Source organism: Neodiprion fabricii, chromosome 1, assembly GCF_021155785.1.
Source record: "Neodiprion fabricii isolate iyNeoFabr1 chromosome 1, iyNeoFabr1.1, whole genome shotgun sequence".
In the NCBI taxonomy this organism is placed as follows: Eukaryota; Metazoa; Arthropoda; class Insecta; order Hymenoptera; family Diprionidae; genus Neodiprion; species Neodiprion fabricii.
Window position 1 is genome coordinate 25,856,159 of NC_060239.1, and position 16,530 is coordinate 25,872,688.

General features: G+C 38.9%; 1 protein-coding gene across 8 annotated transcripts in view; it reads left to right on the plus strand.

Moving 5' to 3' along the window:
* LOC124182230 (afadin) overlaps window positions 1-16,530 on the plus strand; it is a 117,424-nt gene that overhangs the window by 18,708 nt on the left and 82,186 nt on the right. For 7 of the 8 annotated variants that reach the window (XR_006870720.1, XM_046569183.1, XM_046569193.1 and 4 more), the window contains exon 1: window positions 15,194-15,258. The exons of the other annotated variant lie outside the window; for it this stretch is intronic. Coding sequence is in view for 6 of the 7 variants with exons in the window: in XM_046569183.1 (XP_046425139.1) it covers window positions 15,209-15,258 (50 nt within the window). In the remaining variant the exon portion in view is untranslated. Of the gene's footprint in view, window positions 1-15,193; window positions 15,259-16,530 lie in introns of those variants that run through there. 8 annotated transcript variants of the gene reach the window in all.

Consider the following 16,530-nt stretch of genomic DNA (forward strand, 5'->3'; position numbering starts at 1 on the left):
GTTGGTATAGGTATACAATTATACGTATATACAGGCGCAATTCTCTTCGCCTGGATGTGATGCGCGAAATTGTACGCGTTTCTGGTTTGCGCGTAACGCAACTATACGTATAACTGTATAAATATACATTTGAAGAAAAGAACGAGAAAATTAAAAAAAAAATGAAAAAAAATGAAAAAAATGCGCGTGCATAACTGGATTTAGAATTAGCCGCGCTGTAATAAAAGAGATGATGCGGCGGCGAAGAAACGGGGAGAGTCGGATAGGTAGGCATACGCAGGCATTATAGTTACTCATCTTAGCATACGTGCACGGGTTACACGTATATCCTACCTTCACATATACGCGTATTAATATAAGAATTAAAATCACAATGGAACTGGCATTGAGGAGTTTTCGGTTGGTGAACCGTTTCTTGTTTGCCAGCTGACAAGCCGAGAGATGTTTGCCAGAAATAAAAAAATTTTTATAAGTACGTATGTACCTAGAAGCAGGCTGGAATTTATGCGTGTACAATAAAGCTCGATGCTGTCAACGGCTGACAATCAAGACATACCTGATGGAAAAGGTATGGTCTCTTCTCCTTTCGAAGTATACGTATCGAATTGACGATATAGACTTTTTTTAATAACTCGCTGTACACTAAGTGACACTCGGCATCGATTGGTAATAGGGTTGGAATGATTTTAATATCACAGGGATAAAAGTTCCATCGTTGGGTCAGATCGGTCGATAAAAATTCCAACATCGCATGCTTTCGAAATAGCTTTCATTTTCTTTTTCTCTTCATCGCGAATGAGACGTGCAGGGCGACACAGTCTGTTCGAAGTTGGAAGAATTCTGAACTCTGTAAATGTTCTTTAAAACCAGGAAGTTTCAGGCAGGCATTAAGTCAGCTCAAGTTGGTAACCCAATATTAGTCGACTGGAGTATTCAAGAAGACTTTAATCTTACAAGGAACACCTTTTAGGTGTCTCCCTTTGAATTTGTTGCAACTCGTGTATGTTGCAGAACATTGAAAACTAAAAGACACATTCTTTTTTTTCCAATCGGTAAGGAAATGGTACAACGGGGTGAAAACAACCCAACAAAGATGATAATCGAATGGCCTGATTTCTTGATGCCCTTGACGTATTTGAATGAAACCAACGCTGAGATGTTTCTATTGACGAATGAAACATTTCAGCGTTGGTTTCACTTAAATACACGAAGCGCTTATATCCGAAACTGAGGAATCACCCTGCGGGTGCCCATCTCTGGGGGTCATTTTCACCCCATCGAACCGTTTTCCGCCGATAAAACACAATACGTGTTTTTTAGTCTTCAATGTTACACACCGTATATGAAGTGGAACAAAATCGGAGAGGGACACCAAACTGATGTTCCTTGTTTCGAACGGTTGGTCACCAAAGTCACCAACATCAGCGCATCGAACCTCATTTCGTCCTTTTCAATGCACACTTTGCAAACCCGTTTCCTTTACTCTCACGAATTTTTCTCCTCTTTGCACTGATTACAGTTAGCACCAGTGTTGACTAAAATTTTTGCCCACACCCTAAATCATGCGTACCCAATTGTTTCCAAAGGGTTGATGATCACCGGAACGCAGCGTTACCTACGCGAAGTCGCAAAATTCCACCGCATTCTAACAGTTGGCCATCTTTGTGCCGGCAAATCCAAGGGAAAACCCAGGATGTAAGTATTTTTTGAAAACGCTCGGGGTAATGGTGCGAAACCAACCCCGTAGGATTCGAGGAATCGAGTCCATGCTGCGACGGAATTGGGGGGAGGCATGACTGCATCTATTCGGGGTGAGGAGCCCGAGCATTTTAGAAGAGGATTCAACCCTATGAGCCTGGACCTCGTGTTTTTGTTTGACCCTGCAAAGCAAGCCAAGCGTTGTGAACGCGCCTCTCGAAGAGCACATGGCCCATACCCGGCAGTCTCGATAGTTTCGTCAATTTTTGAAGTTCGTTCTGCAGACTTCACCATCAACGATGTGTTGCTATCCATCAGGCTTCAGAGCGTCACGTTTTACTTTTCTCCACCTACCACTTGAGATGAAGCTGAAAATAGCAGGCGAAGTTAGCGGCTAAACCTTTTGAACTTTTTGGAATTAAAAAAATGGAGTTCAGTTTCATCCTCATGATTCTGTAAAAGTATCAGGGATTCAAGGTATTTCACAAAATTTTTATTTTCGCATTTCACTACCTTATAGGAATGAACATTAGAACGTTTGTCTGCTGATTCTGGCTGCCAACTTCAGCCTCGTACACTTGGGCTCATTTCGTAGCGTCTATATGCCAGCTTTTACCTACCCGATTCAAACTTCGAAAATATTACGTGTAAATTCTTCTCTTACCCTTCTGGCAGGCCATGATATATCCAACGTTGTATGTGAGGTTGCTGCTTACTTTTTTGAAATAGCTCGTGAAATCGGGTGCTATTATCTATATTCAATCGTTATTGGCTAGTGGACATCTTGTTTTCCTCAGGATTTTGTTTTACGGTAGGGAAATTACTGTTCCTGAAAAATGAGATCGCTCGAGGGGGGGGGGGGGATAAATAACAAGCAAAACTCTTGTGCAATTTGTCATGTGTATTACAAGTAACGAACAATCTACTGTATTTTTCTCAGCTATCTGTACGTTGACCTGGAACACGATAAAGTTTTTCTTTTGCAGCTAAAACTCGGCAGGGGATATTTTTATTTTTATTTTTATTGTTATTTACCTGCCTCTTCAAGACTCTGTTTTCTCAAGCGTACCTCGCGTATAGCGGGCACAATCTCGTCTCTTTCCTACTTCTTATATTATGTACGATGGTGGGGCTAGTGACTGGTGTGTGATTTTTCTATGAACTTCTATCGTCCAGCTTGGCATTGTCCTAGCGTGGCTTTGAGGAGTTGTTCTAAGGGCTACCTTGAATAATGTAAGGCCTTCTCTACTTCTTATTCTTCTTCATCTTCTTCTTATTCTTCTGCTTCTCCGGGTGGTACGAACACCCTGCAAAACTGTGTGCGGTGGATGTACTTTTATGTGTTATACTTTACCCGAGCCCGTGTAGCGTGTACCGAGAACGTTTTACACGGGGTGTCCTTTTTTTAATCTTACATTGAAACATTTTCGGGATTTACGCCGGAAAATTGGCAATTGTCAGGGAATTATGCTCATTTCAAGATAAAACGCTCTCTTTCTCGATCGGTCGGTTTATTATGTTGTAAAAACAACAGGAAATTAACTTCTTATGTTTCAAGAAATTGAACCTTTGACGAAGAAATTTAGGGGAATTTCACGTTTCACATACGACGTCTCAATTTTTATCACAGTTCTGTGCAACACGTACATATATCGCAGACGATATCTTAATTTTTTACACAGTACGAAAATTGTATCTTGCAACAAGAAAAATTAATCCATGTGTGCAATATTATCAGTCGATCTATTAACTGACAATCAGTTTCGATAAATTTTATCAAGAAACTATACCGTGTGTATTTATTAAACTAAAATACCCGTGAGTTTTGATAAACATGGTTCAATCAATATTAATCTGAGAAGGCTTACATTGTTTTGCACTTTTTTTTAATGTTGAATTCCTTATTATCTGTCTATAATCTCAAGAAATAACGTTCGATGCAATTTGTCCGTGAATGAATTCTGCACAAATCACCTGAGAGGGATTTTCTATGCGATTAATATATTCCGACGTAAAACAGTAGTTAATTGTATTATATATTCAACCCGTATCGATTTTATCCGAGTTTTTTTTCGGTCAGGTGAAAAGCGAAATAATTCAAGTTCCGGCGATTTCTAGCTAATTCACATATATTCATTTATAATGAGGCATTGAAATTTTTCATGTTAATATACAACAACGAAGCATTTACAAAATAAAATTGCTATCACGTTATTTTCATATGATTTTTAATAAGCCGAGTTCCCAAAATACGAGTGCATGTTTTGCTTTATTACGATTTACCGACAAGTTTTCTACAGATGCATTGAACCATCGACGTCACGAGTATCAACCGTGTTATTTTGAACCAATTCCATTTAATTAATCTCATTTACACTCATTCAGTGTTAATTTCGTAATTTTTGTTCAAGTGAACAAATCGGTGAGGTCAAAGTAACAAAGCATTGATTGTGAAAGAAAAATCTTATTGCGACGTTAAACAAACTTGAATTTGTAAAATGTATGCGAAAGCGTAATCTCGAGTGCAATTCAATTTTTTATGTTTTGCGACGGATTCAAGGCAGTCTCAAAGCTACGAAATAACAACACAACTTTTCGCAACAAAATATCTTACCGTCCTTGGCTTCGTCGCGTCATCGACAAGAAATTCAACCTCGTCAATTTCCCGACTCGCCACACACCCTGTGCATCGTGCAACGAAGACCCTTCTTTTCGCCACCCGGTATCCGCGCGTTCTTACGCGTATTCGCGCGTGCGTGTGAATCACACGCAGGTATGCCAGGAGGATACTCTATCCATCCAGGGCATAATGGGCCAAGGCACTCGTCGCCGACCACACTCTCGCTTTTCTCTCGTGCGATGGTTCCTCCTTCGTTCTCATCTCTGCCCGTGTATGCTTATACGTGCAACCTGCAGCCTACCTAAGCTGCTGCAGTTTTCTCATTCCTGCCTCCCCTTCTTCCCGGCGGTTCGCGTCCCTTCGTTTTTGGCTTCTTTACGTGCGTCCGTGCTGTTCCGTAATATTGTGCAGGTAAATGAACACCGAATTCGATCGTACGAGGACGTTGACCGAGACATTTTTTGGAGTAACGTCACCTCGGTCGATTCGATATCGAGAAAAGAGAATTTATGAAATCAAGAATAAAAATCTAACTTTGACGAAACGACAAACATTCAGAAAATTCAAGTTACGGTAGAATAAAATTCCAAATCTTGAAATGTACTCGCACAGCGTAGTTTTACTCGACGAGTGGGTTTAAAAAATCACAATTACCAGGATTCTGAAAACAAAAATATCTGAAATTTAAAACAAAGAAAGGTCAAAGAGATGAAATTTCACCAAGTCGGAGATTAACAGAAAATTTTCGATCATTCAGAATTTTTATGTTTCAGATTTTTAGGTTTTCTCGTTTTCGCACTTTCGGAACTTTGAGCGCCGGTTTTTCGACCATTCGAATGTTTCACGTTTTGTCAAAGTTTTAATTGTTTTACTTCAATTTGCGCCGCCAAAAAATTCAGCATTTAGCGTTTTCGGAACTTTTCAAATTCGAAATTTCAACTCCATCTCGAAAATTTCCAAATTTAGTAATATATCCCCGCAAATATGGGTCACGTTTTCAGAGGGTCAATAGAATTCTGGTCTACTCGATGTTTTTCGTCACCGAACGATCTTGCTCTTGCGGCATTGCATCCTCTTCTTGTTTTATACCCTCTTTTCATTTCGTCCATCTTCAATAGAATTTGTCGAATTTTCAATACTCCTTGAAGAACGGTTTGCTCGTAAAAGGACCCCCCCCATTCCTTGCGAAATATATTTTCAATTCTGCATACTTTTTTTTCTCCCGCTTTTATTTCGCTTTGAGGAAAGAAGTCCATTTCACAGTTTAGTAACTCTGTCGTATATTGCTAATACGCTCCAGGCATATTCCGTACGATAAATTCCTTCGCTGCTTCGGTTAATTTTTTTTTACATCCATATACGAAAAAATAAAAACAGGGTGAACGAAAATTGGTACTTCCGAAGCTTGTATCAAAAAACATTTTCACGTTTACACATACATATACACGAATATATAATTTATACTATTGTAAAGTGCTCGATGAAACTTTTTTCTTTTCTTTGTTTCCAACTATCATTTCATTTCATAGCATATATCAAAAGTACAACCATACTCTAAACTTGAACGTTGATATTTATTGCAAAGGAATCTTACACAATTTTTCATCTTGTAACCGAAATTAACTGCACACTTTACAGCAATATTGCAACACTTACCCGATCGTTCGCAGTCTGTCGAATTATTTCAAATGTCGTATTCCGAGCTATATACTTTGAACGAGTACCCACCACCTACTCTCTGTACTTTGCGCGAATTGTTCTCCGCTTATACCGCGCCGTATATTATGTACCTACACACGGTACAAGCCTTGCAATTAGGTCAAAGTCCGGCTCATTTCCTCTCAATGTAAAGACGCAATTCTCTCGCTAATTCGCGACGTCTTATTTTTATGGTGATGCAGAGCCGACTGCTCTTCTCCCGCGATTTAATGACCGTCGAACATGACGCATGCATGGCAGGCATTATATATACATATACCTTCTGCCGAAACCCAAATGACGTGTACGAAAATTAGCCACTTCCATCTAACGACTCTCACAATGATTTCGGTTAAGCAAATACGTGTCGCGGATTTGATGACGTGTATTTTTTGCGTGATAATTACGTTTGTTGCTTTATTATTATTGCATTAGAATATTCCACGGTTTATGTGATTCTACCGTCTGGTTGTGAACATCCGACAGTTCAGCTCGGCGTTTCTTTATTACGTATAAAGAAATCTTGTAAAAAAAAAAGACTGAGAAAATTGTTGAGCTCGGGGTTTAGAGCAGATTTATTTGCAACAAAGGACAAAACAGGCAAGGATAAATCCTTCCTAGATTCGTTATGTTCAGGCGGTTCACGCGTTGTTGTTCCAGGCGTAACACACACGCGTTGCATGCTGCATTGTCTTTTAGCTCCTTCGTATTTCGTCTTTCATCTTCAATTGTCTTTTGTCATTAGTGACGTGAAAAGAGAGACGCGATCGGTTTACAGGCGATCGTAAACGGCGGGTATATTCATACGCGCGTACATACGTGACGTGGTGTTGGTGGTTTGTACCTTACACCTTGTACCCACCAGTTTCTTGATGACGATGGCGATGATGATGCCTGGAAGGGTCGACATACGTGAAACAATGGGTAATTCTAGAGGAAGGTAGGGTTTTCACAACGCGTCCTATCCTGTAATGCTTCGTCTAACGTACCACCAACGAACACGGGTTTCTGTCGTGTAAAACCGGTAAAAGTATAAGTGAAAAGCTGAGTGGCAGGTTTTTTCTCCTGTTTCATTACTTTCGTTCGTTCGTGTATAATTTTTTACAAAATAATAACAGAACAAAATGTCGCGACGGTTCAGCCTATGACTGGTTCGAGATTGTGCCCGAAAATCGGATGATATTTCTTGAATCTAAACTTTCGTCTAACGATCGTCTGCAATTAAGTGATTGGGGGTTGAAAATTTTTTAACCCATTATATACATGGATATAATGTAATGTACTGTATATATGTATATATATAAGTACCTGCAGATGTGAAGTTATCGATCAAGGCAAACACGTGACGATTATAGTAGCGAAGACCACGCGGTCAATTGGTGTTAAACCGTCGAGGTCAATCGGGTTGGGTATACTTTATAAAATACTGGGTAGCATTGACCCGCACGAATTATCCGCCACTGTCATTAAACCGTCGTGTTGTAGGCGGTTGTAAAGAGATACGTGCTTTTTTTTTTTTACCCAATCGGGAGCAACGGTGAACGGAAAAATGAAAGCAGTTAATTAATTGACGAGGATGAATGTGGAAGGAAAATAAAACTAGGAAACAAAACAAATAAATTCAATGGTAATCCTGACGGAAGGGAGGTGTAAGAATCGAATTATTATCTATACATAGGCATATTGATAATCAAACTGCACATGCATGGCGTCGTTGAAAAAAACAGTGAAGCAAGAGAAAAAAAAAGAAGAAAATAACGTCGAAAGTAGGGGAAAAATTGAGAGTTAAAAGTCTGCTTGGGTAGAGATCCGGGTATGTTCTTTTTCAATCCGGTGCATTAAACTCCAGAGCCAATTATTTCGCGAGTAAATTACCCGACTAGGATCCTCCATTTTGCAATAGCCGTAACTCGGTTTCTGTGGCATTCATTATCCAGGGAAAATTAGTTTTTGCACTATACATATAATTTATCATACCTATGTATGTACGTACCCACATTTTATGCATAGCACTCTCAGATTGTGACGAATCAACACCCTTGCCGGTTAAATATTACAGGTACGTCGGTTCTGAATTCCATTTATTAAAATTTTACACTGCGGAAGGTTTGTTTCAGATTTTTTTCGATTCTATTTCATTGCAAACCTGACAATTTTCATACACAATTTTTGTTTTGGAAATGAAAAAATGATGAATTTTTTCTGGCTGAATTTACGAAAGGCACGTTTTGAAGATGATTCGAAAAAACAATTGCGAATTATTTCTGCAGCAATGGTTTCACCCCTTTGTTCAGTTCGACGTACCTTCGTCATAATCATACATTTATACAAGTGCATACAACAGTAAGCAGGAAATGTCTCGTTAAGAATAATAAACAACCATTTAACACCGCAGAGACAGAAGGTTCTATATTAGCTTGGCGTTGTAATAATTATATCCTAAATAAGGGTTATGTAACCGTTCTTTAATAGGTATAACATACACGTTATTAATGCTGATAACCCACACACGCACACATTTCTGTCTGTCATGTGGCGGAGCTGAAGCAATGCAGCCTTGGTAGACGTCATGCTTACGCGTTGCAGAGGGTTGAAACCATCTACCTACCTCTGCCTCTTTCCCTCTTTCGCTTTATCCTTTTTTCCTTATTTCCCGCGGTGATCCCTTCGTGCGAGGTATTAATTAACATGCTTTTCATTAACAGCCCTTGAAGCGTGCAGGGTCATTAAATACGCATTTCTAAGCAATCTTTGTGGTTGAGGGGTGTGAATTGGAAATTAAGACTGTTGATTTGAGCATGAGACGGTGACGACCCATTCAGTGTTCGTCAAATTATACGCATTTGTGAGATACGCGGATGGTTTCCACAAAAAGATTAAAAAAATCAAAATACCGAAATGGTAATTAGGAGCTTAAACGCGTTGATGGTTTATTTCGAACCATTTAAAAAGGTTGAAAAAAAAAAAATGTGTTCATACACTTGTCCAACTTCAACCCACGGTGGATCCTTTTGTTCGAAAAACTATCTGTTACCAATTGGAACGGGTTTTTAATTTTTTTAGTTAAATCAATATTGCTACCGATGATTGATTAAAATCAATCTTACCGCGGTCTTGAAAAATCAAATATTTAATGATATCTGCAGCGTCATAAGAAAAAAGTGTTATTTTCATAGTAATAAGAGGGAGAGAAAAAGTATTTATTCCTCTCTCACCAGTCTTTTTAATGTAACGGACATAAACCATGCATATTTTTCTTTTAAAACATACCTATCACTTATTGTATTAAATTCTATCTTCATTGATCATCCACGATTTGGAAAATTATTTTACACGCCTACATGACGATAGACTCGTTTAGAGAATGCTACACTTTGACAATCAGAGTCCGTAAGTTTAGTAATTCAGGGTTGGTTTGAGAAATTACATTTTTGTTTCCAACGCGGGAGCGAGAAAACCTCTAAAAGTGCGAAAGTAAAAGCTAAGAGAGTAAAGAAAAGAAAAGAATATAAAAGAAATGAAGAGAAGAGAAATGGAATGAAAAGAAAAATATAGAATGTGATAACAACTTTCCACCTGTCCGGTGTAAAATGAAAAGTTTTTCCTCGCCTGAGATATGACGAATAGGTTTAAACTCTGCTAGCAAAAGTGCGGTTTCGTTTCCATTATTCTTACTCTCCTTCTTTTTTCTATCTTTTCTTCTTTCCTTAACGCTTTTTTTTTTTTTTTTTTTGTAACTGTGTGTAAATGAAAAGAGCGACATTACCGACGTGTTTAAGCTTCGCAATAAGCCCGGATAAAAATATCCTTTGACTTTTCTTGACGTGATAATCACAATCGCGACAACAAAAACCTGTTTATTCGTAGTACATAGGATCAAAATAATTCCATGCGGAAAAAATTAATTGAAAACACCCGTCAAGACTAAACTGACAAATTATGGAACGCGAAATGAAAATCGAATTAAACGCATCGGCAATTCTTAAGACGATAAGGATCTCAGGAATCTTGAACCTTCATTCGTGAACGCAGCAGATAGTAACTGTTTTTTTTTTTTTTTTCAATTCGTCCGCGAAATTCTTGATTCCATACTTGTTTGTCTATTAATTCATCTGATTTATTTCGAATTCAATCGACCTTAGAACAACGAGTAGCTGGTACAATGTCCTGGAATTGAATTGACGACGTCGACGAGAATGAGAAACGAACTGTAGGAACGTAAATGATCGCATGCTGCTCCAAGGGTACAATAATTTTCTAGATAATAAGTCGACGTTTGGACTGTTCGAGCAAAAGTAAAAATAGACTCCGGATATATCTACAGTGTGTCGTTTATACGAAGCATTACAACACCGATTCAACTCTTGTTCGTCACTTTTTCTAAAGTATCGTATAATAATAATTGACAAACAGAATCGAATTGAGAATTTTTAAGTAAACTGATTCGATTTTTTTTTTCACTTATTCGTTAGAAAATACACTGAATATCGAAAATTTGTTGTGCGTTTAGCTATTGAATAAAAATTCTTGAAACCGTCTGAACAAATAGAACAAACAGAACAAGAATTAATTATAATTTTGGAAAAGCCAGAGTGGCGATAAAAGTAGAATTAAAATTAAAAAAAATGAATTTCACTGCCGCGTTGAAGAAAAATTTGACTTGTTTTATCAGATTTAAAAGTTTCAAAAAAGCTGCTACATTTTCCTGTAGCGGTTTCAATAAATCAAAAGAAATGAGAGAAAACCTGCGTTCATTTCAGAGTTGAAAAAGTGAAAGTAAAACACACGGTGAATAAATCGGCTATGGTCAGGGTTACGCCTCGGTCTAGTTGGCACGGAATTACCTATATAAACGTCGGTATTTGACGGATTCGACGAAGGTCTCGGCACTACCTGCCACGAGCATCATCGTCGGGGGATTTGCGGCGAATCGAGGTATAGCAATAACGTTCTACGATCAGCCAAATCGTAGGTTATGTACCGGGTGACTCGGTCCGATACTTTTTTCGCGCAGGCAGATGATAAGGCTCGTTACGAATCACCGTATGCCGCATGCCTCGTAAACTAATCGTAAGTTTCTGAAGAAAAAGTCCCGCACCAGGCCCCTTGCGGGGTTGAAGTTCCGAATTTGAAAAGCTTTGAAAGCGTCTAATTCCGAATTATTTGGTAGCGAAACTTGAAGTGAAGAAATCAAACTTTGAAGTAACATCGGAGTTTCGAATGGTCGGAAACCCGACGGATCAAAGTTGCGAAATGCAAGATTCCGAAAACTCGAGTTACGATAGAGCAACGTTTCGAAAAGTAAAGTTTCGATAGGGTTAGATACTCAACGAGTGAGTGTGAAAAATCAGAATTACTAAATAGAAAATCCAAAACGTGAGAAGATCGAAGTAGTTGAAATTTCACCGAGCCAGAAATTCACAGAACTGAAAATTTTCGATCATTCGGAATTTCGATGTATCAGATTTTTAAATTTTCTCATTTTCTCACTTTCGGAACTCAGACTTGTCGAAGTTGTGCCCTTTCGGCTTTCATCCTCGGATCTTTTTTTCTTTCGGAACTTCGAATGTCGGGCTTCCGACCATTCGACGCAAAGATTGATTTTTTTTACATCCAGTTTCGCCACCAAAAAATTGGAAATTTGACGCCGTCGGATCTTTTCAAATTTGTAATTTCAACCTCGTCCCTTACGATAATCCCGTCACTCGTAACTGGCGCCTCGTTGCGTCTCGCTGGACCGATAATAGAGCGAGGAATTCGCGCAGCCATAGCTTCGGGGGCTTCCTTACATAATCTCCATCCAAAAGTTGACAGCTTTACCGAGGGAACTTGTCCGGAATAAGGAATTGCCCCGGATCGAAGAGCCCGTAAAGCCGTAGGGACCGTAAAATCGGATCTGCCCTCTTCCTTCGATCGAGGGTGAATTTCGGCACACGAAACATGCGTCGAGTTTCTCACCAATATATGCGGTACAAACGTACATTCTCCAACGCAGGTGTGTGTTTACATGTATTCGTGAAAAATGTCCAGTTGTACGGTTACTGCAAATCACTTGACCGCGCAAATTGTTACGTCAACCGAAAAATATAACAGTTCCGAGTATTGAAATAGTTAAAAAACATAAAAATTAGTCTCATACCCACGGTAATTAGAAAATTTATTATCATAGTATGTACGTTTCACTCGTTGCGACAGCTTGATATTGCTGCCACAATAAATTGATACGACGTTTTTTAATGAAAAAATTTAGTAAACTAAACAATCATATTCAACGTTAAAATAATCGGAAAATGTTACATCGACAACTATCACTACACTGATCTGCAGTTACTTATAATATGGTTTCTTTTTTCAATTTTATCATCATTGGAATCGTTGTTGTAACAACACCCATTTTACCATCATAGAATTTTCTAGTAACTTTAATAAATGAATTTTTTCTCAGTTTAGCAGCTACTCGCTGCTGCGCAGGGAAGCCGGAGTGACCTAGCGTTGCATTTCCGGGGCTTCTTCTGACCTCCGGTAATTTCTTCTTTCTCTCTCTCCTCCTCACCCTCCTCCCCCCTTCTCTTCTTCTTTAACTTTTCAATATTCTCTTGTTGTCATATTTTCCATTTGTACTTCCGCATTCTGCACAGCGAGCTTTTCACGCATGGTATAATTTCGCAAAATTCTGCCGCGATTCGCACTGGGATATTTTCAACGAAATAAATACGGATCGGGATGCAAAAAATATAGACTTTACAGCGGAATTTAAATCAGCTGGAAAGCTCGGTGAATCCGTAGTGATTTCTGGAATTTTGTAATTTATCCTTACATTAGGTGACGCATCTATTGATTTATTTGAAGAGCTTTTTCAATCGAAAATTTATCAACCTTTAGATCATATGTTACGATTTTAATTGCCAATCGATCGTCAATCAATTTAATAAATCAGTTTTAGGCGGGAAAGAATCTGCGGGGATTTTTTTCGACCGACATTTCAACAGACGCGGTGTATAAGGGTGTTACATCGATTCTTCGAAGCACGCGCAAGACTTGGGCGATATATTCACACTCGCTTTTAATTATATAACTACCTATTTACACTTTACACTTCGTTCTTACCCCATGTATGACACAAACTGCTGTATCGGCATGTTTTGTACTTATCTAGGCCACCGGGAATCCCCTAATTGCCGAAAACTTTTCACATAGATACCATGTCCCGTATGTTATAAAAAATATCCGTCCTTTTTCACGTGACACATTGCAATTCTGTGAAATTACTAATTACTAATACACCTGAACTGAATTTTATGTGTAAGTATTGAAAAAAAATTCGCACGGTTCATTGATTCGTATGAATTGCAAATTCTCCAACAGATCATTTTTATTCTAAGAAATTTAGCAAAAAAAAAAAAAAAAAACGAAAAAACATTACAAAATTCTACACAGTGTAATATCTAATTATGCAGGCTGCAGTAAAAACATGTTTTAACTTCGCCAATATCTTATATTATATTTATATGCGAAGTTATGCAAACACATAACAAAGAACTGTTGTACAAGTTGCGCAATTGGGAATGAAGTACCTATCGCAACGATTTGGGATAAAAAAAATTTCAATCGTTTAATGTAGTATACCTCGAGAAGTCCGGACTGCACGTCGCTGCATACATAACGCAATAATTACAGGAGGTGAAAATAAAAACTTTATCAATTTCAGCATAACAGACTTATTAAGAACTCACTCCGTAAACGCTCGCTGAAGTTGGTGGTAATTATAACAATATCATTTTTACGAGCTTGTTTATCCACCGCTCCCGTGGTCGCAGTTTTAAATCTCAGGGTTTCAGAGGCAGGAACATTCATCCTGCTCTATCCTGTAATTCGCGTTAGGGTGGCGGGTGGTATTAAAAAATAAGAATCATCGTCCATCTCACGCAGCATCGTCGCGCATGCATGATACGTTGTACACGGAAAGAAATGTATCGTAGATTTTACATCCCCTGTCGGGAATGTACGGACAGCACTTTTTTCGATTGAAATTCACAGCAATTGTGGCAAGATTTAAAAATTCGATGGTAAGAGTTGCAACATGTTCAGGTAGATCTACTGATCTAGATTTGACTCCGAAAAAGTTCCGTCCGTGTATTCTTCGCGCAGATGCAAAATGCACGTGACATTTTTTTTTTTTCCGTGTACATACATCGGTAAAAGGAACTCATACATAGATATCTGGGTTAAGTTCCCGCAACGGAGTATAACTCGCTAATTCGCACCAATTCCAGCAAAGTGGATCATTTGCATTTTTCGCACTACGTATGCACGTTACGTACGTGCGCGGAACGCGGCACTACGTTCTGGATCGAATTGGTCTTCTTCACGGAACGTATGCAGTACCTATTCACCACGTTAATGCGCGTATAACCCGTTCCGTCATTCACGCGTTTGATGTAACTCGACCGACTCAATTGTCCGAATTAGTATATGAACCAGCTCTATTAATCCCACGTTTATTAATTCTAAGGATAGAACGTTCGCCGTTGAATAAGGAGTGCATAGTTTTTTACTCCGTCGGAATGAAAGAATCTTTTACTTATACCTATGTATTACACACGTACCTACGTTACACCCACAATGACCGTAACAATTGATATCAATTAATCGAACGATATTCTTAAAAACTCTTCAGCCTACACTTGTTCTTACATATTAGAAAGAAGAGTGGAAAAACGGTTTCAATAAATTGCCAATTCGTTGGTCCATGGTTGGTATACATAATCGACTATGGACCCTGGTGTGTAACGGCAATTTAGACGACCTCGGATATATCAGTTGCCGCGTGTTAGCCTGCGGTTTCGCATCGCGGTCCTGATATTTACCGTCCGTTCGAACTTATCTTCGCATCCGTTTCCTTCGCACGTTTGCTGTTCCGAAAATAAAAAGTCACACTTATCGAGGAAAAAGTGCGATTTCCCTTTCACGTATCGCGCGACTGTTTAGATAGTGATAATCGTGCCGCAATTCGCTATTTCTTGCATACACGATACTGCTTGCGTTACATTTTAATTGCTGCGTAATCGCATCACGGTGTTCCAGTTTTAGCCTACGATAGCGAACCATAGTGATTTGTGCGTGCTGTGTACGTGAAGCTGGACGAGTGAGACAGGAAATTGTCGGAAATTATAAGCAGGACGAAATATTATTATGAACGAAAAATTGACGCTGTTCAAAGAGTTACGATTGAGACTGTCGAGGTATAATAACGACGATCATAACCGTTGAATTTCTCGCCCCCCTTCTTGGCAATTTAAAGTCGTGCACGGATAACAAGCTTCACGCTTCGTTATATTAATACATCAAATTTGTTATAGTCGCTAGATTATTTGTGCCGCCTAACAGATTGGTCTCGACTGATTAACGCTGTATGAGAATAACCGAGTCGTTAATTGATCGTTTGAATTAGTTATAGTTCATTCAAATGATCCGAGATGTACTGTGAAATTTTAATTCACTTACCGATCGGTGTCGCCCGGTGCTTCTGAAAACGTGCTTTAATGGAAAAACTGATCGCAGAACGTATTTCTCTGTCGAAATGGACCGACTGGCCGGCGTACCTATTTCTATTATCGAAATTTGAAACGGCCGTAAATCAATTTATACGTATTAACGCTACTCGTTGGCGGTGGATTGAATTCGTGAATTTAAAGAGAACAATACCTATATATATCTACCGATTTCCAATAACCTTCAATTATCCCAAATCACTGAAGAATCCCGGATACTGCGTAGGCGTATATATGTATACATATTATATATGTCCGTCGCTTAAATTGTATAAAAGCCGATATCCGAGCGAAAATAGGGGTTGCCGAAGACCAAAGAGCGACGATTAAACAGTGCGTCGAATCGATTCCCAGGACTCGTGTAGTTTATGGCCGCGTTACGGTTTACGGGAAGAATACGAACGCCTGTCTTTGAATAGTTAATAGTTACCCACGAGTCTGCTCAAATACCTATTCGAATGCCATCCATACTTCTCCTCGACGCTTACTCAGTTCTTTCAGCCGCACTTCCGCACCTATTCCTCCTCCCCTCTCGAAATCGTACCGTCCATTTCGTATTGAACAGTATTTCGGTGTCGCGCAATTGTTTCTGGTTCTTGATTCATTTCACATTTGGGCTTATTGTTATGCACCGTTGTAATATACGCTCTACAAGTGAACAACAATGTCGTTATTTTAATTATTTCAGCGTAGGACATTTGAAATGATTGTTAGAAATGGGGTTGAAACTTGCAGAGTATATATATATATATAATATATATATAAATAAGAAATTGAGGTGCAAGTTTTTCGGGAACGTATGATTATTGCAATCTACCATCGGATCAGTAAGTTTCTTATCATACGGGTACACTTGTTGAAGATAATTCGAAAAACTATTCCATACCGTCAATGCACTAGTCTACCTATTTACTCCGATTCGTGGTTTGACTATTAAGGGGTTAAGATCGCAACGCGATAACG